This window comes from Phocoena sinus, chromosome 3 (genome assembly GCF_008692025.1).
Source record: "Phocoena sinus isolate mPhoSin1 chromosome 3, mPhoSin1.pri, whole genome shotgun sequence".
NCBI lineage: Eukaryota > Metazoa > Chordata > Mammalia > Artiodactyla > Phocoenidae > Phocoena > Phocoena sinus.
Genome location: NC_045765.1, coordinates 10,062,035 through 10,087,357, shown reverse-complemented (window position 1 = coordinate 10,087,357; position 25,323 = coordinate 10,062,035). Strand labels below are relative to the sequence as shown.

At 40.5% G+C, this 25,323-nt stretch overlaps 1 protein-coding gene across 2 annotated transcripts; it reads left to right on the top strand.

Annotated features, from left to right (window-relative positions):
- The first annotated feature begins 6,792 nt into the window (after positions 1-6,792).
- Positions 6,793-24,350, top strand: LOC116750496 (zinc finger protein 709-like). Of its 2 annotated transcripts, none has more exons than XM_032625212.1 (4): positions 6,793-6,976; positions 20,236-20,362; positions 20,562-20,622; positions 21,003-24,350. In XM_032625212.1, the coding sequence occupies exons 1-4, from the start codon at positions 6,974-6,976 to the stop codon at positions 22,411-22,413; spliced, it is 1,602 nt and encodes a 533-aa protein (XP_032481103.1). In that variant the 5' UTR covers positions 6,793-6,973; the 3' UTR covers positions 22,414-24,350. The 2 variants fall into 2 exon arrangements, with proteins under 2 accessions (XP_032481103.1, XP_032481102.1); XM_032625211.1 differs by lacking the exon at positions 6,793-6,976 and adding an exon at positions 12,086-12,199.
- Positions 24,351-25,323: the final 973 nt, after the last annotated feature.

The window sequence follows — 25,323 nt, the reverse complement described above, 5'->3', positions numbered from 1 at the left end:
AGAAACTGTTAACAATGAATTTACTGGAGACCCAGATTGGACTTGCTTGAGAGTTAAAAGCTTTAGTGAGTTCAGTCTTAAGGAACCCCACAAACTCATCAATTTTTCCTGCAGGATCCGAAGCATGTTCTCACCTTGAAGACTGGAAAAAAATGACCTCATTCTTCATGCAGAAAATGATAAACACACAAAGCATTCTGTTCTCTGTAACTTAGACCATTCCTTAAAGAAAACTTATTTGCTAAAACCTTATCTTATTGGGGAAAGAGGACAACTCCTAGACCCTTCAAATTTCCTCTCTACGAGAGATGAGGAATAAATCTTTTGCTAAGAAACTGTTCTGAAGTTTATAGGCAAGGAATTTTGTCCCACCAAAACATTACAATTTAATCATAACATAAAAGAACGTTTTCCCACCCAAATACCTTCCCACCATATCAACAGGGCTCCAGTATAAAGAGTGAATTGAAACAGAGAGTTGCTAGACACAGGCTACTTAAGATAGGCTTTCTAGGGATACCCAAACAGGACACTCGTATGCAGTATAAGTAGTAGTAAAAGGGAAGTTTATAGTGATAAACATCTATATTAAGAAAGAAAGATATCAAATTAACAACCTAACACCTCAGGGAACTAGAAAAAGAACAACAAACTAAACTCAAAGTACAAAACAAATCCTCTGAAAACTACAAAACATGGTAAAAGAAATTAAGAAATGTATAAATAAATGGGAAAACTCCCAATTTCATGGTTCAGAAGACTTCACATTGTTGAATTGCCGCTACTCCACAAAATGATCTAGAGATTCAACACAATACCTATCATAATCCCAGCTGTAATCTTTATAGATATTGGCAAGCTGTTTCATAAATTTATGTGGAATTTCAAGGGAACTAGATTAGCCAGACCAATCTTGAGAAAGATAAACAGGAAATTTCCTGGTGGTCCAATGGTTAGGACTCCGAGATTCCATTGCCAAGGACCTGGGTTCAATCCCTCATCAGGGAAATAAGATTCCACAAGCTGCTCAGTGCGGCCAAAAAAAAAAAAAGAAAGAAGAACAAAGTAGTAGTATTAACATTTCCTGACATCAAAGTGTTACCGAGCCCAAGCTCTCTCTCTGCTCACCGCACGACAGCCAATGAATCAGAGATGAGGTGTTGAGACAAGGAACACGACTCTATTTGGAAAGCCGGCCGATGGAGAAGATGGCAGACCAAAGTCTCAATATAACCATTTTATTGGGGTTTGGATGCCAGTTTCTTTTATAACACAGAGAGGGGGTGGAGATGAGGAAGTAAAGTAAAGAGGCCATAAGTTTTGCAAATATCACCTGGAATGGCCAGCCTCGGAGGGGATGTGTTAATTTCTTCTTCCTTGTAGCCATCCACAGGTGGACAGGTTCCAGATGTTTCCCTGAACAAAGGCCCTTTGATTCAACATTCAGGCAGAGGGGCAGGGTTCCCCAAGGCAGGCCATTATGTATAGACAGTATCCTTTTAGTGAACAAAAGCAGCGGAAAACAAAGGTTAAAGTAAAAGAAATAGATCCCACGTGTAGTCAGATCTGGCTCTCCCCTGTTACAAAAGCATTATACTAAGCAAAAGTAATGAAGATAGTGTGAAGCTGACACCAGGCTAGACCATACAGATTTATGGAACAGACTGAGAACTGAGAAATAAGCCCCTGTATCTGTGGTCAACTGAGCTTTGACAAAGGTACCAAAAATGGGGAAAGAATATTCTTTTCATAAATTGCTGCTGGGCCAACTAGATAGCCACATGCAAAGAAAGAGGGTGTACCGTTACATCATTCCATAATCAATAATTTACCAAAAAAGATCAAAGACCTAAACATAAAACAATATAATACCAATAAAGATGTTAATAAATAAATAAATAAAATACTTTGATAAAACCTAGGGAAAACTTTATGACCTTGAATTTGGTAAAATACTGTTAGATACGATACCAAGAGCAATAATAGGTAGGAATAGGAAATAACAGGTAAATTGGACTTCATCAAATTAATGACTTTTGTGCTTCAAAGGACACCATCGAGGAATTCCCTCGTCATCCAGTGGTTAGGACATCGATCTTCCACTGCAGGGAGCACAGGTTTGATCCCTGGTTGGGGAACTAAGATCCGCATGCTGCTCGGCCAAAAAAAGAAAAAGGACACCATCCAGAAAGTGAAAACATCCTTAGGAATCCTCATGTGCTATTGCTAAGGCTATTAAATTGTGTCTCCAGGATGAAAAACAACACGACAGTTCATCAAAAATTTGGAACTGAGTTACCGTTTGATCTAGCAACTCTACTTCTGGGTAAGTACTCAAAAGAATTAAAAGCAGTAACTCAAAAAGATATATGTCCACTCGTGTGTCTATTAGCATTATTCACAACAGCCAAAAGGTGGAAGAAACCCAAATGTCCATCAACAGATGAATGGATCAAAAAAACTTGGCACTGGGGCTTCCCTGGTGGCACAGTGGTTAAGAATCCACCTGCCAAATGCAGGGGACAGGGGTTCGAGCCCTGGTCCAGGAAAATCCCACATACCACAGAGCAACTAAGCCCGTGTGCCACAACTACTGAGCCTGCGCTCTGGAACCGACGAACCACAACTACTGAGCCCAAGTGCCACAGCTACTGCAGCCCGCATGCCTAGAGCCCATGCTCTGCAACAAGCGATGCCACCGCAGTGAGAAGCCCGCGCACCACAGCAAAGACCCAACACAGCCTAAAGAAAGTAAAATTTTTTAAAAATTAAAAAAAAAAACATGGCACTTAAGATTCCATGGAGTGTTACTTGGCTTTAAAAAGAAAGCAAATTCAGACGTGCTACAACATGGATGAACCTTACGAACATTATGCTAAGTGAAATCAGCCTGTCAAAAAAGGTTAAACCCTGTATGATTCCATTTGTATGAGGACCTAGAGTCGTCAGATTTATAGAAATAAAAAGAGTGGTTGTGGGCTTCCCTGGTGGCACACTGGTTGAGAGTCCGCCTGCCGATGCAGGGGACACGGGTTCGTGCCCCGGTCCGGGAGGAACCCATGTGCCGCGGAGCGGCTGGGCCCGTGAGCCATGGCCGCTACCAGGGGCTGGGGTAACAGGATAATGAAGAGGGTTTTTTTCTAATGGGAAAAGAGTTTCAGTTTTGCAAGATGAAAATAGTTGGAGATTAGTTTCACAATGTCAATTTACTTCCCACCACTGAACTGTACAGTTTTAAAATGTTGAAAATGTAAACTTTATGGCATGTGTACGTTACCAGAATTAAAAGTAAAAATTTTAAAGCAGGAGAATGGAAACACAACCCACAGAATGGAGGAAAAGTCTGCAAGTCATATATCTGATAAGAAAATTGTCTCAAAAATATCTAAATACCTCTTATAACTTAATTATAAAAAGTCGAATGAGTCAATTTAAAAGTGGCAAAGGACTGAATACACATTTTTCCAAGGAAGATATACAAAGATGGCCCAGAGTATATGAAAAGGTGCTGGACATCATTAGTTATCAAAGAAATGAAAATCAAAACCCCAGGGAGATACCACTTCAAAATGACTAGGGGGCTTCCCTTGGCACAGTGGTTGAGAATCCACCTGCCAATGCAGGAGACATGGGCTCGAGCCCTGGTCTGGGAAGATCCCACATGCCACGGAACAACTAAGCCCGCGCGCCACAACTACTGAAGCCCGTGCACCTACAGCCCGTGCACCTAGAGCCTGTGCTCCACAATAAGAGAAGCCACCGCAATGAGAAGCCCGCGCACCGCAATGAAGAGTAGCCCCTGATCGCCGCAACTAGAGAAAGCCCGCACACAGCAATGAAGACCCAACACAGCCAAAAATAAATAAATTTATTAAAAACAAAACAAACAAAAAAAACCCCACTAGGATGGCTGGAATCAAAAAGTGAGATGACAAATGTCAGGGGTATGGAGGGAAATTTGACCCTCATAAACTGATGGTGTGAATATAAACTGGTTAGCCACTCTGTAAAGCAGTCTTGGAGTTCCTCAAAAATTAAACCTAACGTTATCATATGATCCATTAGTTCCTCTCCTAGGTATATGCCCAAGAAAAATACATGTTGGAACAAAAACTTGTACATGAAATTTATAGCAATGTTATTCATAGTAGCCAGAAGGTGAAAACATACCAAATATCCATGAACAGACGAATATATAAACAAAACATTTTATCCAACCAATGGAATATATTTCCGCCACAAAAATGAATGAACAATTGATACCTGCTACAACACGGTTGTCACTTTTTAAAAAATTATGCTACATCAATGAAGTCAGTCACAAAAACCATAGATACTAGGATTCTTTTCATATGAAAACCCTGAAAAGGGAAATTTATAGAGACAGAACGTAAATTAGGCGTTGCCTAAAGCTGGGGTTTGGAGGAGGAAGATGGGACAATTGGGGGTGACAGATAAAGGGGAGACAGTTTTCTTTTTGATGTGACCAAAATGTTCAAAAATTGTGGTGATGATTGCGTTTATCTGTAAATATACCAAAAACCACTGAATTATACACTTTAAAGCGGTGCAGTGTATAGTATGTACACTATATCATAATAAAGCTGTTGAAATAAGTAAATAAATGCATTAAGCACTTTGCAATGCAGGAGTTTTGCAATCCAGTCTCTTCAGCAACTTGGAGTTTCCAGGTTAACACATCCATCGCCTCACATTGTTTGTGTGTATGTGTGGTGAGAATTCTTAATCCACTGTCTTAACAAATGTACAATATAGTATATGTAGATCAGAAAATCATCACATTGTAATCTTTAAATATAGACAATTTTATTAATCAATTATACCTCAACAAATCTGGGGGCGGGGGAAGAGGTTCTAGGTGCATCTCCAATTTACATAACGATTTATTGTTTTCTTATATGAGTGAAATAGGAATCAGTTGTCTTAGGGATATTATAGTCGCTTACATTTCAAGTTCTCTAGGGACAAAGGCAAAAACTAATCTAAAATAAATTTCCTTACCTGAGAATTTAATGAATACATCTCACACCCTGTGCTTAGACTGAAAAGAGTCCTTGAGCCCAACTAGGACTGTAGGGTTCAAACTTCCCACCAGAGCCAAGTTCTCGGGATTCCGTCTCTTAAGTACCAAATGAGTGGGGTTAGACCACGGATGGATGGACGAAGGCTCAGCGCTGTCAAGGATCAAAGATTAAAATGGATGGAATTCCCTGATGGTCCAGTGGTTAGGACTCCATACTTTCACTGCCGAGGGTGCAGGTTCAATCCCTGGTCAGGGAACTAAGATCCCACAAGCTGCGCAGCGCAGCCAAATTAAAAAAAAATAACTTAAAACTGAAGATTAAGATGAAGCCAGATTCTTTATTACAGATGGCGAGGTCACATTTCAGTTTCTGTGTTTCTGAAAAAGGGTCACAGTTCCATGAGTGGCCTCCCAGCCTTACACCAAACCCTTGAGAAATAAAATACTGCCTGCCTGCCATGTCAGTAAACAAAGGATGTTACATTTATCAGCAACTGCAGTGAGCTGGAGAGCCCTGAGGGAACTCAGGAAGGAAACAAAGAATACCTGCCATCTAGCAGCCATCAGACTGCAGCCACTCCCAACAGTGGTGAACCCTGAAGAAACTCAGGATGTGAAAACATAGGATACTGTAGCTGAGGTACACATCAAAGGAATGATTTCAGTGAGTCCACACTCTTGCATCTTCCCATAGATAGAAAAGTGCTAAATTCCTTAACTTGAGATATCTAGTTTTCTTTTATTAACAGTAAACTTTTGTTCCTACTACCTGCCCTTTGTTGCAAAACTCCTATATATCCTAGCTACCCCCTCACCTCCTCAGAGCAATCTTCTCAGGGTTGCTTAAAACGCTGCCTCCCAGGCTTGAAGTCCTCAGTATGTCCGCCGAATAAAACATAACTCTCAACTTTTAGGTGGTGAATATTTTTTTGGTCGACACCCTTGGCCCCTAGAGAACACAAGACCCTCTTTTCCAGTGTGGCCAGGTGTTGGGTTGCACCCTGCAGGTTTGCAAACCCATTAACTGCCCAGTCTCAAGACCAAAGAAAGAGGCTGGAATCAGCCGTAGAGAAATCAATGGTTTAACGGATAGGGGATCTTACATGTCCGAAGCAGAAGGCCGCTGGAGCTACACCTCACTGTAGACAGCAGATGTCAGGCAGAACGGTCTTCGTTGGGTGGGAGTTACCAATAATGGAGGAAACTGACCTCAGATTGGCTCATCAGTTACCATGAAACCTCACCACCCCTTTGATAAGCTATGAAAGTGGAGATAGTCTGATGTGAAGATTAGAACAATCAGTAGCCAGGGGCAAGTACCTAAGCATTTACTGATTAGGCTCTAAGATTAAGAGGGAGGATCAGTCATGTGAATAGGGTGTAGGTGAAGCAGGGCCTGGTAGAGCAGGGGATGTACAGAGAGCAAGAGAACAGCCATCTTGGGTGGCCTGATCATACACCTGCCTGGGCTACCCTCATGCTCTGTGCTTAGTTGCTCCATTGGGAAACTCAGTCAGAAATTCCCTGCGCTCGTGTGTTCATATAGAGCTGGGCGAAAAAGTTCTGTTTCAACGCAAAGGAATCAGGCTGGGTCAGGTTTCCGCCCCACCCGCTGCCCTCAGCACGGGTCGGGGCAGGGGCGGGGCGGAAGCTAGTTTCCAAGAGTCACACATCCTCCCGCCCAGCTGTCACTCAAGCACTGGGGGATGCGGCCTTGCAAACTGTCCAATCAGGGGCGCCGCTTGGGCAGGTGGGTGGGGCGACGCACTGCTCTAGCTCGGGCGTTTTCACTCCCTCAGGCCAGGCTAGCGATCCGGTTTCCTATCCTACAATGACGGAGGTGGCAGTGCCTCAGAGTCTGTCGCGCTGTGACCTGCGGTGGTCGTGGGAGTCGTAGGAAGGATTCAGAGAGACCCAGGAAACCTAGAAATGGTGAGTGTGGGTTACCAGGGTGCGGAGTTGGAGCGGGAGGGAAGGAGGCGTTGGTTGGAATTGATCCGAACCAGCTGTGATGGTACCGGGCCTCCCCGCTGTCAACTCCGGAGTCTTGAGGACGCGAGTGGCGCCGCTCGGACCTCGGTCCCCTCCGTCCGGCAGCGTGGGGGCGGGGCCGGCAGCCGGGACCCCGGTGTCCTGTCCCGTCACTGCAAGCCGCGGCTTCGGCCCCGGCCCCGCAGCCCCACGTCCGCCTCAGATTGTGTGGTGACCACCGGGAGGGTCATCAGGGGACCATCGTGACTCGGTCTCCGTGGTTCGTGCGTGAGAGGAGCTGTGGTCTGGGGGGTCCCCAGTCCTTACTTTCTCCCAGGGGGGCACCCGTTTTCTCTTTGAGTTTTCCAGTTATTTGGGTAGCAGAGTCTCAAGTCCACGACCCTGTCCCCTCAGCCTAGCTCTTTCTAGGGCTGGTAATAAACCCCTAAATTTTCACAATCCACCCCACATTCCCAAAGCCATCTTTCCTTCTCTGATTCACAGCATCATTATCAACTATTTGTCCTCCGTGGTACCTTTCAAACAGACCCAGTATTTTAACTTTATCATTTTCCCCCAGAGCCCTGGATGGCCCTTTTTTTCAGTTTACTTTTGTCTGTGGGTGTTTTCCATGAGAAGAAAGCAAAGAATAACCTCCTGGAATTAGGTTGTTCAAAATCCTTGTGCCTCTCCTCCCAGCCTCATTCCTGGGCACAGACATCCTATGGGTGTAGGTTCCTCTTTAAAACTTTCCTGGGTGATATGTGCTGTCAGCGTTGGCCCTCCCTGGGATTGTCACTTTTAAAAGATTTATTCATGTATTTAAGCATCGTTTTTCAATCAGATAAAATGTATTTAATCAATACAGCTTCAAAGACAGTAGTATAAAATATTTCCAAAGAAGCAGAAGTGGTGAATCTCAGAAAAAATAAAATATTCCAGGATTACATTCCATTTACAAATTCTTGTTTTGCTTTTTTTCTTCCCCCAAGCGTGTGTAGTAAGTTTCTGAGGACTATTCTTTACTCTTGGGTGATTTCAAATGAAATTCTCAGATTGTGTGGTGTCTGCTGAGACTTGCAGACCAAGTGTTCAAGTGAGATTAATTATTTTCAAACCAGTTTCTTGCTTTGGAAATAATCATTAACTGACATCTTTTCTTCTGAAACGAGTAGATATTTTGTGTTTTCTGGTTGAACTAGTAACGGTGGCTTACAATTTTCTTATCTCCTTTCCTTATAAACGATGGGTTTAAATTATTTTGCTGGATTGTTCAAACACCAGGTTTGTGTCAGTTAAAACATCAGCCATGTTCCAAAGCAACTCCAGTGCAGAGCAGAGGCCTATAGTCAGTGATCCACGCTTCCTTGAGCCTGTAAAGATAGAAGGACTTGCAGGCCCAGTTGTTCTTCCTGGGGAGCCTCCCCTGCAGATGTCCTACCTGCTTACACCCATCACAGAAGGAGACTTCTGCTGAGAGAAGCTACAGAGCCCTGGAAAGCTGGGGGTGCACCTGCAAGGAGGTGGAATTGATTCCCTTTCTGAGGTTGTAGTTGTGGTTCCATAGGCCTAGACATTTCTAGACGTCATGTTTGAGTTGTACATCCACAGTGTGATTTGTGCACATTGAGAGAGTCTGTTACAATCACATCCTCTGTCTTGTGGACAAAGGGTTTATGAATTGGGGTCAGAACCTTAAACTGAATCAGGCTGAGAGTTTCCTCACTTGTGAGACTAGAACCTAGTGGAGGCAGCACTTCCATGCTTACAGGACGCGGGAGGGCTTGTGAGCTCTCAGAATTCATTCATGTGGCTCCTCAGCTGTCCTTACCCTCCTTCTCCAGCGACTAACCCACTCTAGGGGTTATATCTTAGGCCCCAAGTCTGGGAATTTGGTCATCTTTCTGAAAGTGGGTTTTTCTTCTGAACTGTAGCTAGAAGGCTGCTTATCTGTGTTGATTCCAGTATTTGTGTTTTTTTTGTTGTTGTTGGAATCATTTGTTACTTCCATGACAATTTTTGATCCAGAAATGGTATTTGAGTACCAAATTAAAACACTGTGATTTTTAATGGTGGTTTATAGCAGAACAAACGATTTTATTTTATACAATTTTTAAAACTATACAATTTCTCCTTTTAAGGTGAATTCCCTCATGCAAGTTCTCCAGGTTTATTGCAGTCGTGTGTGTGTGTGTGTGTGTGTGTGTGTGTGTGTGTGTGTGTGTGTGTGTGTAAGAGGTGGCTCTCTTTTGTTCTGGGGTTGGTCCAAAACCAGGTGGAGTTCCAATGCATGCAAAGCTTTAAAATTCTACCTTAAGGAGGTTTAATAAGCCAATATCAATTTCCAAGTACTTTGCAAAAATTGTTAAATTTTTCACATAAATACTGGAATCCTCAAAATCACACAGTCATTTCAAATATGTGTTTCTTTCTTTGGATTTCTTTCTCAACTGAAGATTGCAGTTCTTTGACTCTAGTTTCCATTAGCTTTGGGGCTTTTAGTGTGTAAGTTGATTGAGAGATACGATGTGAGTAAAGCAAGAAAATTGTGGAACCAATTAGAATTTTGTTCCATTTAGACAAAAGAACTTCAACATGAGATGGGTGTATTTAAGTGCTCAGGTGCTTTTTCCATTAAAAAAAATTATTTATTTATTATACAATTTTTAAAGGTTATACTCCATTTACAGTTATTAAGTATTTATCTTTCTCTGACTTATTTCATTTAGCGTAATGCCCTCCTGTCCCTAGGGAACTTTGACATTTAAAAAGGTCATGCTATTCCTAAAGCAAATAAAGTCATTTTAATGGATGTGAGGAAAAAACAATTGAATTATATTTCTGTTGATATAAAGAAAATACCTTAAAGCTTATATACATCTTTTAAATTCCTAGTCTATTTCAGGGTTTAATTGCAAACCCCTAATATTTTTCATTATGCCACTCATTCCTGAAAATATCCCCAGTGTGAAATGTAGTGGAGGGACAAACTATAATGTTCTTGTCCTTTCAGTTAGAAGGGGATTTGTAAATCTTTGACGGTGTGCAGTTTTATATCTGTTAGCATTTAAAGGATTAAATCTTGGAGTGGTTTCCTATGTAGAAAAGTTAAAATTAATTTTTTTTTTTTTTTTTTTTTTTTGCGGTACGCGGGCCTCTCACTGTCGTGGCCTCTCCCGTTGCGGAGCACAGGCTCTGGACGCGCAGGCTCAGCGGCCATGGCTCACGGGCCCAGCCGCTCCGCGGCACGTGGGATCCTCCCGCACCGGGGCACGAACCCGTGTCCCCTGAATCGGCAGGCGGACTCTCAACCACTGCGCCACCAGGGAAGCCCTAAAATTAATTTTAAAAAGCAAAAATTAATTTAAAATAATGATTAAGCATAGGAAAATATGACGTATATCAATTTCTCTCCTGATTTTAAATAAATGATGCACATGAGGGTTAAAAAATATTCCTAAAATAAGAAACTTAAGAAGACTCCCTACCTACATATCCTCCTCCATTCCTGTACTCTTACTCCACCCACTCTCAAATTACCAGTTTTTGATTACTTCTTGATCATCTTGTTAATATTTCTTTATATAAAAAGAAGCTAGTGCGAATGCGTGTTTCTCTTACCTGGGTTTGTTCTTTTCGGGCCTCCCACTGTTGTGGCCTCTCCCGTTGCGGGGGCAACAGGCTCCGGACGCGCAGGCTCAGCGGCCGTGGCTCACGGGCCTAGCCGCTCCACGACATGTGGGATCTTCCCAGAGCGGGGCACGAACCCGTGTACCCTGCATTGGCAGGTGGACTCTCAACCGCTGTGCCACCAGGGAAGCCCTGGGTTTGTTCTTATAATGAGTAGTCAGGATCCACATATTTGATGTTTGACTACTGAAAGATAAGCCTCACCTCTCCCTTTTCCCCTAGTGCTTCTTATCAGGACAGGCTGATACGAAAGCCTGGAGGCTCCTGCCCTGTGAGCTGCTGTCTGCTGGGGTCTCCTCCTGTGCGCTGTGCTGCCCTGTGTGGCGTTGCTGATCCACCAAGCCTGTGCTCTATATACAGAGGCAGTTTTGGTAATTCCTTGTCCTTTGGGAGCAGGAGCCCTGGGGCCCTCCTTATAGTGGTCCTGAGTCCATGGCGTGGATGGAACCTATTTGTGTTTGGAGTGAAGGTGTGAGGCTGGGTTCACCCTGCCTCGGCAGGTGGACTCCCAACCACTGCGCCACCAGGGAAGCCCAGGGTGCTTAATTTCTATAAAGTAACCAGTTATCATGAAGGAGGCCTCTGACCCTGATGGCACTGGGGTGAGGCTCTCTGGAGGAAAAAAATTATCAATACAAGAGAAGAGAGGACACCCTCTCCCCCAGAGTATATCCAGTGACCTAAAATGCAAAACAGGGAAGAACTGGAGGGAGGGAACAAGAGAAGAAAGGTACTGAAACAAAGGAACACAATTTCACTCAATTGTCAATCCAAAATATGCTAAAAAAATTTGCATAGCAAAAAGATGGAAGGGGCCTGCGTAGCTTTTGGTCCTCTATAATATGGGTTTGATTTAATATTAACATCTCCTGTACTGCACTAATTCACAAAACTTCATGTAATTAATCAAACTAGGTTTCAAATTACAGGTATACCTGGGGATCCCACTAAATTTAAACAATTTACCTCATCATCTTAGGAAGAATTACTGAATATAATATAAAGGACAAATAGGTATAATTTGCCTTCAGCAGCAGAACTCTCACGTTGCCTAAATTTCTCGTAGTCATATCGCCCGTTGTCCCAAAATGTCCCATAGTGAGCAGGAAAGCTCTGAACCCATGGCTCATCAAGTAAAATTAATTGTCTTCTACTTCCAAATTGGCTCGACAAAATGAGACCCCAGAGAGAGACCTTAACTATCAGTTAAACTAGTTCATATGGCGTGATTTAAATTAAACAAGGCCTTGAATTATTGAAAACCATTATAAGAAATGTATTTAGGGAGAAGTGATTACCGCCAATTTTCTTCTTTTAATACCCTTATTTGGTCTGCCCTTAAACCTGGAAAGGATGAATGACACCTCATAGTGGATTACAGCAACCCGAGTTGTGGTTGCATCAGATTAGCCCCTATTCCTAGTCTCCAACATTATGGAAATTACTTACTCCATCCAATCGGCGGCTGGTAAATATCCTGCTCTCACAGATTTGGTAAGTCTATTCTGTTCAGTGCCTATTTCAACACCCTCTCAGCTGCAGTTGCCTTCACCTCTGAAGGGACATGATACACGTTTACCTGGTTACCCTCAGGGAACCTCAGCAGCTTGGCCATCCCACAGTCTCTGCAGGCAGATCTGAACTGCATGCACTTTGTTCCAGGAGCACAGGTATGACATCACACTAATGACATCCTCCTCTGAAGACATTCATTTCTCATTCATTCAGAACATACAATTACTGAAAAAAGGAGCTTGCGAAAAGTGTATGGGCCATTGACCCCACACATATGTGAGCCCCTTGGTTAAGTTTCTGAATGTTTTTTGGTAATTAGACAGCTGTTCCCTCCCTGACAATGTGAAGAAATATCTGTAATCCCTCTCAGCAATATCTGTAATCCCTCTCAGCACCTACAAGATCTACTAGGTTCTTTTGGTGTTGGGGAGACAGCATATTCCTTATTTACGAATTTTACTTGAGCCCATTTTTACTATTACTTGGAAATTGGCCCCTACCTTGAGGGCACCCCTACTACAGAAGGCTCTGGACTATGTTTAAATGGCCATACAACAGGCATTCCTGTTAGTTCCTTTGGAGTCTCCCTCAGTATAGAGGCTAATGCCTCTTGGAATTACCCATGATGGCCTTAAGTTATCTATAGGCTTCTGGTGCAAGGAACTGCCTTAGAACTTCAATTATCACCATGTACCGGGCTCTCTTGAAAATAGAGGCTCTCACAAGTGCTGAGCATGTGATCCTTTGCTGAGCTGCCCATTATGCCTTTAACCTTGGAAATAGCACCCCATCGGGTCGGCATGCCCACCAACACCTCCATGTGACATGATGGAGTCAAACCTGTCCTGGCCTATGCCTCCTGCAGGAGGGTGGCCTCTTCCCTATTCAGTCCCTTGAAAGTTGCTTTGGTGTTGGAAAAGGTCACCACTTCCCCAGATGGAGGCTTCCCTGGGATTGACGGAATGCACAGCTTTTGGGTGTGTACAGACTTTAAGGATGACAATATGCATTCCTACATGATGAGCTCTGTGGAGAGTTGCTGCTCTTCATCCCTTAATTGTGATATCCCTGATGAATGACCAAACCCCAGGGTCACACTAACCAAACATCAGACAGTCGTCTTCCTACTGACCAAAACTGGCCTCATCTACTTGTATTCACAGACTTTTGGACGATTGTCTAAGAGTTGCCCCTTTGTGGTAAAAGAATTTTAGGAACCTTTGAACTCAAGAGATACCAAAAATATAAATCAAGGTAAATCTCGTCTAACATGCCCTAGGTCCAGAACACACGGTCTTGCCAGGACAATTCTCATCCATGTTGGAGTTCTAGACACTATTGATAGTAACCATGGCACTTCTCAGAATATGCAGTGCAGTTCTCTTCAACATGGCATTCAGTGGAAGTTTTACCTCTCTTACTGGTCTCAGGCTCATGGAGCACCATACTGCCTTATTGAATAAGTTCAAATCAGTTGAATGAAAGTGTCCCGTTTCAGTCATCAGTCAGTCAAATCAGGAGTGAATTGTAATTCGTTTGTCTTCATCTTTTTTTTTCTAATACACTTCAGTTGTTTTAGGGTAGTTTTAGGTTTACAGAAAGTATAGAGAATTTCCACATAACCCCTCTGCATCCACAGTTTGCACTATATTTTACTTCTTGTTTAACTGGTACATTTGTTAAAATTGCTCAGCAAATACTGATACAGTAAATTGCATTGTTTACATTAGCATTGACTCTGCGTTATAAGATCTGTGGGTTTGGCAAATGTTTAATGATCTGTGTCCTTCATTTCTGTATCACATACAGTAGTTTCACTTCCCTAAACATCTTTTATGCCCCACCTATTCATTCATCCCTCCCTCCAACCCTCAAATCCTTCACAGCCTGAGATCTTTTTACTGGCCCATAGTTTTGTCTTTTCCAGGGTGTTATTGACTTGGAATCATACAGTGTGTAGCCTTGTGAGATTGGCTTCTTCCACTTAGCAGTATACTTTTAAGGTTCCTCCATGTGTTTTCATGGCTTGATAACTCATTTCCTTTTATCACTGAACAGTATTTCATTGTAAGGATATACCACTGATTTATCCATTTGGCGCTTGAAAGATATCTTGCTTAACTCTTAACCCTTGCCAAGTATGAATAAATCGCCTACAAACATTCATATGTAGGGTTTTGTGAAAATGTGAGATCGTGAGTTCAACTCATTTAGGTCAATACCAACAAGTGTGATTGTTGGATCTTAGTATGAGACGTAAGAGTGTATTTAGTTTTGACAGAAAATTCTGTCCTCCAATACAGGCATATCAAATTTCATTCCCACCAACAATGAATAAGGATTATCTATAGCTTCACGTCTTCACCGATGGCTGGTGTTCTGAGTGTTTCAAAATTTTTGGCATTTAATAAGTATGTAATGATAACTCATTGTTTTATTTGTAATCCCCCAGTGACGTATGTTGAGCATGTTTTCAAATTCCTTATTTTCCATCTGTCTTACTTTGGTGACTTGTCTGTTCACATCTTTTGCCCATTTTTATTTGGAGTATCTGTAATCTTATTGTTGTGCTTTAAGAGTTCTGTAGTTGTTTTGGGTATCAGTCATTTATCAGATAAGTGTTTTACAAAGGATTTTCTCCTGGTATGTGACTTGCCTTTTCATTCTCTAAACACTTTTTCCAGAACGGGAGTTTTTCATTTTAATGAAGTGAAACTTAGCTTTTTTTCTCTTTTGGGGATTTTTGTGTGTGTGTCTTATTGAAAAATTTATTACCAAACCCAAGGTCACCTGTAGTTTCTCATATGTTATCTTCTAGAAGGTTTTTGCTTTTTCATTTTACATTTAGATATATGATTTGTTTTAAGTTAATTTTTGTGAAAGGTGTAAGGTGTGTGTCGACTTTCATTTTGTTTATGCTCATGTGTGTTTCTATGTGAATATCCATTATTTATAGCACTGTTGAAAAGACGTTACTTTTTCCGTTGAATTGCCTTTACTCCTTTGTCAAAGATCAATTGACTGTATTTGTTTGGGTCTATAGGAAACCAATTGACTTGTGTATCCTTCAACCTTGCTATACACTGTTACTAATTCCAGGGGTTATCGCTGTTGTTGTGGATGCTATCAGATGTTTTGCATAAACAATCATGTCATAAGGAACAAAGTTTTATTTGCTGTTTCCCACTCTGTATACCTTTTATTTCTTTTTCTTACCTTACTGCATTGGCTAGGGCTTCCAGTACATTGTTTAATAGGAGCAGTGAAAGGAAACTTCCTTGCCGCCCTATTCCCCTCTTAACAGTAAAGCATCCAGCTTCTCACGACTCAGTATGATCTTACCTACAGGTGTTGTGTAGTTGTTCTTTTTTAAGAAGAGAGCCTTCCGCTCAATTTCTAGTTTGTTATCATAAATGGATGTTGGATGGTGTCAAATCTTTTTTCATGGTTATTTCCTCCTCCTTTTATTTCTGATTTAGTAATTTCTGTTTTTCTTCTTTTCTCAGTTGTCTTCATTAGATGTTTATCAATTTTATTAAATTAATATTTTCAAAGGACTAGCTTTGGGATTTGAAAACTAAGAGTTTTGGGTTTTTTTTTTTTAAAGAACCATACTTTATTCTTCCTTTTTAAAAATTTATTTATTTTATTTATTTATTGTTTGCTATGTTGGGTCTTCGTTGCTGCGTGTGGGCTTCTCTAGTTGCAGCAAGTGGGGGCTACCCCTCGTTGCGGTGCACAGGTTTCTCATTGCAGTGGCCTCTCTTGTTGTGGAGCATGGGTTCTAGACGCGTGGGCTTCATTAGTTGTGGCACACGGGCCCAGTAATTGTGGCTCACGGGCTCTAGAGCGCAGGCTCAGTAGTTGTGGTGCACGGGCTTAGTCGCTCCATGGCATATGGGATCCTCCCAGACCAGGGCTCGAACCCGTGTCCCCTGCATTGGCAGGCAGATTCTTAACCACTGCACCACCAGGGAAGTCCCAAGAGAGTGGTTTTTTTCCCCCAAAACTTTAAATACAGGGATACCTCAGAGATTGGGAGTTCTGTTCAGGACCACCACAATAAAGTGAGTCACACTTATTTTTGGTTTCCCAGTGCATATAAAAGTTATGTTTATACTATATTGTAGCCTATTAAGTATGCAATAGCATTATGTCTAAAAAACAATCTACATAGCTCAATTTTAAAACTTTATTGCTAAAAAGTGTTAACTGTCATCTGGCAATGTAGGGTTGCCACGAACTTTTAATATGTAAAATACACAAAATCTGCAAAGTACAATACAGTGAAGCACAATGAAATGAAGTATGCCTGCCTGTACAGTATTTCACTCCACTGTCTTCTTCCTTGTGTTGTTTCTGAAAACAAGTCTGATTTAATTCAAGTCTTTTTTTCTCTATGCAAATCAAAACTACAATTAGGTACCACCTGACACTGGTCAGAATGGCCATCATTAAAGAGTCTACAAATAACAAATGCTGGAAAGGGTGTGGAGAAAAGGGAACCCTCCAACACTGTTGGTGGGAATGTAAATTGATACAGCCACTATGGAAAACAGTATGGAGGTTCCTTAAAAAACTAAAAATAGAGTTGCCATATGAGCCAGCAATCCCAGTCCTGGACATATAGACAAAACTATAATTAGAAAAGATACATGCACCCCTATGTTTATAGCAGCACTATTCACAATAGCCAAGCCACTATTCACAATCTAAATGTCCATCAATAGATGAATGAAAAAGATTGGGGTGTATATATATATATATATATATATATATATATATATATACACACACACATACGAAAAAAAACAGGAATACTACTCAGTCATAAAAAGGAATAAAATAATGCCATGTGCAGCAACATGGATGGACCTAAAGATTATCATACTAAGTGAAGTAAGTCAGAACAAGAAAGACAAATACCATATGATATCACTTACATGTGGAACCTAAAATATGACACAAATGAACTTATCTACGAAACAGAAACAGACTCACAGATATAGAGAACAGACTAGTGCTGCCAAGAGGGAGTGGGGGACGGATGGATTGGGAGTTTGGGATTAGCAGATGCAAACTATTATATATAGAATGGATAAACAACAAGGTCCTACTGTATAGCACAGAACTATAGTCAATATCCTGTAATAAACCATAATGGAAAGGAATATGAAAAAGAATATATATGTATAACTGATTCACTTTGCTGTACAGCAGAAATTAACACAACATTGTAGGGAATTCCCTGGTGGTCCAGTGGGTAAGACTGAGCTCCCAATGCAGGTGTCTCGGGTTTGATCCCTTGTCAGGGAACTAGATCCTGCATGCATGCCACAGCTAAAACCCGGTGCAGCCTAAATAAATATAATAAATATATATATATATATATTTTAAACCACAACATTGGGCTTCCCTGGTGGCACAGTGGTTGAGAATCTGCCTGCTAATGCAGAGGACATGGGTTCAAGCCCTGGTCTGGGAAGGATCCCACATGCCGCGGAGCAACTAGGCCCGTGAGCCACAACTACTGAGCCTTCTCGTCTGGAGCCCGTGCTCCACAACAAGAGAGGCTGTGATAGTGAGAGGTCCACGCACCGCAATGAAGAGTGGCCCCCGCTTGCCACAACTGAAGAAAGCCCTCGCACAGAAATGAAGACCCAACACAGAAAAAATAAATAAATTTATAAAACAAAGGACTAGTCTTTAAAAAAAAAAACAACATTGTAAATCAACTATACTTCAATAAAATAAAAAAAATTTTAATCTTTTTTTCTCAGCTCACTAAGGTGTTTCTTCTGCTAGCTCTTTTCAATATATTCTTTTTCTTCAGTTTGAATATGATATACTTGAGTGTGCTTTTTTTCAAATTAATTTTATTTATTTTTTTGCTGCATTGGGTCTTTGTTGCTCTGTGCGGGCTTTCTCTAGCTGTGGCGGGTGGGGGCTACTCTTTGTTGCGGTGCATGGGCTTCTCATTGCAGTGGCTTCTCTAGTTGCAGAGCATGGGTTCTAGGCGCTCAGGCTTCAGTAGTTGTGGTGCATGGGCTTAGTTGCTCCGCGGCATATGGGATCTTCCTGGACCAGGGCTTGAACCCGTGTCCCCTGCACTGGCAGGCAGATTCTTAACCACTGCATCGTGGGTGTACATTTTTTAGCATTTTCATTTTGTGTTCTCTGAGCTTCCTGGATCTGTGGTTTGCCATCAATGATTAATTTTTGAAAAAAATCTGTGATTATTATTTCACTTATTTTTTCTGTTCCTTTCTGTCTTTCTTTTCCTTCAGGTATTTCCATTGTGTGTATTTTAAACATTCTTTCATTGTCCTACAGTTAATGGATATTGTGTTCTGCATTGTTTGCTCTTTTTTGTCTTTGAACTAGCTTCTGGTGAAATAGATTGTTTTCAGTATAGGCCTTGTATCTTTATTTTCTGTTTCCCAATTTTGAAACCAGTGGTTTCCTGTGACTTCAGAGCTCTGATGGAACTAAGAAGAGTTGTTGATTTCAAGTGTTTTCACTTTTTTCTCTGAGGTTGGGAATGATGGCATCCAAAACCAGAAACCAGAGTTCTCTGACTCCAGTTTTTGATGACTGACTGCTGACAACCTTAAAGTCTCATCCCCCCTCATTTCTCTTTGACCCACATCTATACAAAGTGATAAGAGTGCCTTGGTGCTCCTTCCTTTGGCAGTAGCAAAACAGTCAGTCCTCATAAGATCCTGTTCTTGTGTGTGAACCCTCACCCAAACCCACCCCCTAACCTCAATTAAAAAAAAAAAGTCCAGGCACCTTTTGTTTCTCTCAAGCCATTTCATGGCAGCTGGAGAAGTATGCCTTACTTTCCCCAGAGACCTCAATTATGGAAGTAAACCCTTTCATTCACTATTGGTAGTATGTGGTGTCATCAACTAAGGAATTCGTATGCTCAGAGGTCAAGCCATCATACTTCTGTAGACCAGATAGGAGCTTGGGAATTAGAGAAATTGGGAGAAGAGCCTCTAGAATAGCTGGTTGGGAAACACTTCTTCCTGCTGTTTGAAAATGGAGATTTTAGAGTTGTTTGGAGGAAAGCACTGCTGAATCCTTCATATATTTTATGGGCAAATTAGCCATGAATCCATTGTGATTTTCAGTGAACACACTTGCAGTCTGCAGCTGTTCCTCAAGGTCAACAAGGCACAGGGCCCAGTGTTCTGGTTCTGCCATAAAGAGCTCTTCTGGCATACTACAGCACTTTGTGTGCCTCTAAGCAGCCCCAAGGCGCACAAGTATAGGGACTTTGTGGTCTAAGTTGTGACATCTTCTTCCTAGTATCTGAACTCTAAGTTCCAAATAACTTTCTAGTCCATCAAACCAGAGAGAGAAAGGGAAAACTGAGCCTGTGGTAAGTATTACACAAGTTAAAAGCAATACTTCCTGACAAGGATATTTTCATTCCACCAGCTACATCATACCACACTACTTCTAAAGGCCTGGAGTACTTAGGGATGAAATAGCCAGCTGGACCTTATTAAAAGCTGGATTTCTACAGGTGTTCTGGATTCTCATGTTTGGTGATAGGAATAGAAGTAAAAGCTTTTAGTTTTCACTATGTTTTTATTTAGTAAAATCTTATGCAGATTTGACCCTTTGGCTCATGGTGTGCTGTAAATGGTGGGTAATAAGAAGGGCGAGAAAAGAGTTTTCCTCACGAAGAATCCATGATCTTAAAATGATATTTGTTTCATGTGTGTAGCATTTCTGTCATTTCCCAACATGCTCTGGACCCTGCAATTAGAGAGAAATAAGATGTGATGAAATCACAATAAAACTATGTAAATAATTTGCATGTTTTCACAATGCTGTTAAACTTATTAGGAAGTGTGGACAGAGAGTAAGTTTCTGATGACCAAGTCATAGAATAAATGTTTGGAGATGACAGAATCATACGTAACCTTCGTATAAATGGTGTACAGATGTCCAGTGCTGTTAGTCTCACACATCCTACTATACACATATCTGGGATGTTTTAGGACTCAGTGACCTTTGAGGATGTGGCTGTGAGCTTCACCCTGGAGGAGTGGGCTTTACTGGATCCTTCACAGAAGAAACTCTACAGAGATGTGATGCGGGAAACGTTGAGGAACCTGGCCTCAGTAGGTGAGGATGACAACTTACCTTTACTTTGTCAATTAGAGAACACATGTTTCTTGCTCGTTAACATTGTTCCAAGATGTTGAATGTGGAAATGCAGGATGTTGCTAAATAATCTAGGCATGGTCACAGCCAACAATGGACTTAGATAGTTTTCCTATAACTTCTAATATCTTGGAATCATTTTTCTTGGTCTGCAATTTAGGAGAAAAATGGGAAGATCATGACATTGAAGATCAGTACAAAAACCAGGGGAGAAAACTAAGGTAAGTCACACTCACAATATAAAATAGTGCCTCATTGAGTATCCTGTTATGTTATGCAGTTTTAAAAGAAGGAAATAAAAGAAATAATGCATGCTCCAAATTTAGTTATTCTTAGAAAATTTTCACCAAAATTACTTTCTTATGTGACATAGATGTTCAGTGTTTGCAAAATAGTTCAACACTATAAATAAACTCTATATGAATGTCACTGTTTTGATTATTGCAAGAGCATTTCTTATATTCAACTTGAAACAATTCAGACAAGGCATAAAACCTACACTATTGCTATCAGTGATAAAAATGTACTTCAAATATCCTACTATTGAGTATAAAATTGTTAATAAAGACCTCACTGATAATATACTCCTTGTTTTTTACAGAAGTCATGTGGTAGAGAGACTCTGTGAAAGTAAAGAGGGTAGTCAATGTGGAGAAAACTTCAGCCTTATTCCAAATCTCAATCTGAACAAGAAAACTACTGGAGTGAAACCACGTGAATGCAATATATGTGGAAAAGTCTTTACACGTCATTCATCCCTTAAGAGACACATGAGCTGTCACACTGAACGTAAACCATATGAGTATCAGAAACATGGAGAGAAGCCATATAAATGTAAGGAATGTGGTAAAGCCTTTAGCTATCTCCAGTTTTTGGAGACGCATGAAAAAAATCACAATCGAGAGAAAAAATATAAATGTAAGGAATGTGGAAAAGCGTTCCATTCCCGCGCATCCTTTCAAACACATGAAAGGATTCACACAGGAGAAAAACCCTATGAATGTAAGGAATGTGGGGAAGCTTTTATGTGGAGCACAGCATTTCGAAGACACATGGTAACACACACTGGAGATGCTCCATATACATGTAAGGAATGTGGGAAAGCTTTTAATTGTTCCTCTTCATTGCGAACACATGAAACAACTCACAGTGAAGAGAAACCCTATCAGTGTAAACAATGTGGAAAATTCCTTAGATATTATCATACTTTTCGAACACATGAAAGGACTCATACAGGAGAGAAACCCTATGAATGTAAGCAGTGTGGTAAAGCCTTCAGTTGTCCCAGTTCTTTTCGAAAACATGAAAGAATTCATACTGGGGAAAAGCCTTATGAATGTAAGGAATGTGGGAGAGCCTTCAGAGGTCTCTCAAGCCTTCGAGCACACATGATCACTCACACTGGAGATGGACCTTATAAATGTAAGGAATGTGAGAGAGCCTTCATTTCTCCTAGTTCTTTTCGAATACATCAAAGGATTCACACTGGAGAGAAACCCTATGAATGTAAACAATGTGGTAAAGCCTTCAGTTACTATAATTCCTTACAATCACACAGAAGGACTCATACTGGAGAGAAACCCTATGAATGCAAGGAATGTGGGAAGGCCCTCTCCCATCACCAAACCTTAAAAATACACATGAGACTGCACACTGGAGAGAAACCCTATGAATGTAAACAATGTGGTAAAGCTTTCAGATATTACCCTTCCTTTCACAAACACAAACAAATTCATACTGGAGGGAAACCCTTCGAATGTGAACAATGTGGTAAAGCCTTCAGTTATTACAATTCCTTACAGTCACATGGAAGAACTCATACTGGAGAGAAACCCTATGAATGCAAGGAATGCGGGAAAGCCCTCTCCCATCACCAGACCTTAAGAGTACACATGAGACTGCACACTGGAGAGAAACCCTATGAATGTGAACAATGTGGTAGAGCTTTCAGATATTACACTTCCTTCCAAAAGCACAAAAGAGTTCATACTGAGAAGAAATTCTGTGAATAAGGAATATGGAAAAGCCTTTAGTTGATCAACTTCACTTTGAAAACATGAAAGAAGCCACACTGGAGAGAAAGCCTGTCAGTGTAAACAAGGCGGGAAAGCCTTCAGGTATTTTCAAAGTTTGAAAACACATGAAAGGACTCCCATAGAAGAGAAACCTTGTAAGCAATGTGGTAAATCCTGCAGAGATTACACTTCATTAGAAATGCGCAAAAGAGCTCATAGTGAAGAGAAACCCTGTGACTGTAAGGAATGTGGAAAAGCCTTCAGATGTTTTCAGAGTTTTTTTTTTTGAAGATGTGCAAAAGATCAGAGTGGAGGGAATGTGGTAAACCCTTCATTTGTCACAAACCATTTGAAGACATGTGAGAACACACACTGGAGAGACACCATATAAATGTAAACAATGTTGGAAAGACTTGTCATCCCAGTTCTGAAAGCATGAAAGAACTCACTGGACAAAAACTCTTGAGTTAAACAGCCTGGGAAAGATTTCAGTGAGCCCACATCTTTACATGTGAAAAAGAATATAAAATGTAAGTAACATGAGAAAGCTTGATGGAAACTAATCTATGTATAACATTCCAGAAAATAGGAAAGAGTTGTTATTAAAGTTGTAAATATATTGTCTTTATCAAGCCTCTTTTCTTAGAGCGCACCATTGGACGGTGGATTTCTAGTAATTACTCTCAGAAATGAATACAAGGTGAGATGATTTTATAAGTCATATGTTTCCACAGCAGTACGTAAGAGTAATAGGTAGTGCTTTTTCTTTAAATCAGTTAATAATATTTTCTCTTTCCTGTTTGAAACCTGTTGGATCATAGGTGAATTGAAGCATATTTCTAATAATGCAATTAGGTTAACATTGTTTTATAATGTTTTATTTGTTCTGTGTTAAGGGGCCACTGAAAAATGACAGTTTGGTATTTGGATTTTCCTAATGGCCTTGTGGCAGTTCTTGGATATCCTAGTCCAGAATATATATTTATCTTTCTTACCGACAAAGCTCCTTTTTGGGGGTGAAGAGTATAAGAGCCTTTTTCCATTTTCCATACTAATAAACAGTTGAATAAATATTTATGTTCGCCTCACTTATAAAAGAATATAGTTTCCATGTGAATTATTATTTTCATATTTGGGTCTTTGCTTTATGTCCTTCCTTCTGACTATAATTTGGTGAATAGACTTTGAATTAAGAAGAGAGGCCTGATAGGACAACAAAATCTAGAGCTGGAGTTATTCCCCCTGTAGGTAATGTTAGGAACTAGATTTTCCAGAACTCATCCCCTTTGTGGTTCCTTGTTAGAATCCACCAATAGTCTGACTTGCATGAGATTTGGAAGGCAGAAGTGAGGAAGGCAGTAGTCAGATTTCACATATAGAGAGACAGATGCACAGGAGCTTCAGGTATACCATCTTCCAGCCCATTTTCCATATTTTTTGCCCTTCCAGTCAAGAGTATCCTGAAAACCACAAATAACTCTATGATATCAATTTTTCTGAGAGCTCTGGTTTCAACTGATGTCTTCCCAAGATCCACATCAAAAATCCAGCTTCTCCAGGGTCTCTTTTGTCCACCAGGAAACTAATCAGATTGTCATGATTGGGAGTATTCTTTGATTCCCCTCTTTTCTAGATTATATCCATATAAGGTCTGATTTGTGTAGGAAACACCTTGTGCTGTTAACAGTCCTAGTGAGTATGTTTTCCTGATTCACCATGACATCTGCAATGGTGAATCAAAAAGAATGACATGGGAGTTTTTTCTCTACTGCAGTGTTCACTGGCTGCCTTCACTTGGTCTTTCCATGTGAGAATAAGAACCTTTCTCCTGTCAGGAGACTGAGTTTTTCTTGTTTCTTGGAGCTCAATGTAATACCTCAGTGTTTTCAATTTTGTTTGATTGTATGTGATTAAACTATGTATATTTTTTGTTACAGGAATGCTTCTATAGTTCTTTCATAGAAATATATTATTAACTGTTTTCTAAGCTGTCCAATGCTAACAAATATTATTGTGTATTTCATTTCCTGACAGGATATATTAAAATATACCCTTATAATTGTGTATTTTCAGATAAACTTTGCAATTTTCTTTCACTTAATCATTTATATTTTAAGTCTATTTTATGTACATACAAGTTCAGGTATGTTTTCCTCAGGCAAATTTTACTTTTTATTCTTTTGTAGTTACGATATTTATTATGAAATTAATTTCTCATTTATTCTTAGTACCAGATACTTAAATCATGTTTTTTCTTAAGCGCCCTCTTGTCAGTGACCTACAGGATTGCACTTGTAGTCAAAGAGGGGAGTGTAATGAATTCTAATAAGAATGAGCACAAACCATTAAGTGATGTGAGGTATAAATAGTACAGGATGCTCAGAAGGACTTCTTATAGGAGTTTGGCTTTAGAGGATTTGACTGCTACCCAAGAAAGCAAGACGTTTTTCTGTATTGGATGCCGTGAGGAGGGTAACTTTATTCTTTCATTGGTTATCATAATCCTTGTTTTCTAGAAGGCAAAAACAGTGTAGTGGAACTAAACTTAATTCGTAAGAAGCCCCAGTTACATTAGAAAGAAGAGGGGTATACTGGTCATTTTTATTATTTGGAGCTTTATCTTTTATCAATTTTAGAGATACGGTTACAAAATACCCTAATTTTTGTCTTGGTCCATCATAGTCAACGAATACCTTTGATGAAGGTGGTGTGTGACATTTTTCTCTTCACCAGGAAAAGACTTGGCCTTGCAAAAAATGCAGGCCAGTTCCCTGTCCTCTGGAACAGCTTTTGCCTTTCCTACTTGTTATCCAAACACTGGTGTACTTCCTACAGTGTATTAGACACCCTTTACTATAAAGTTCAAGTCTTTTTTAATATCTCATTTATGACTCAACTGATATTTGT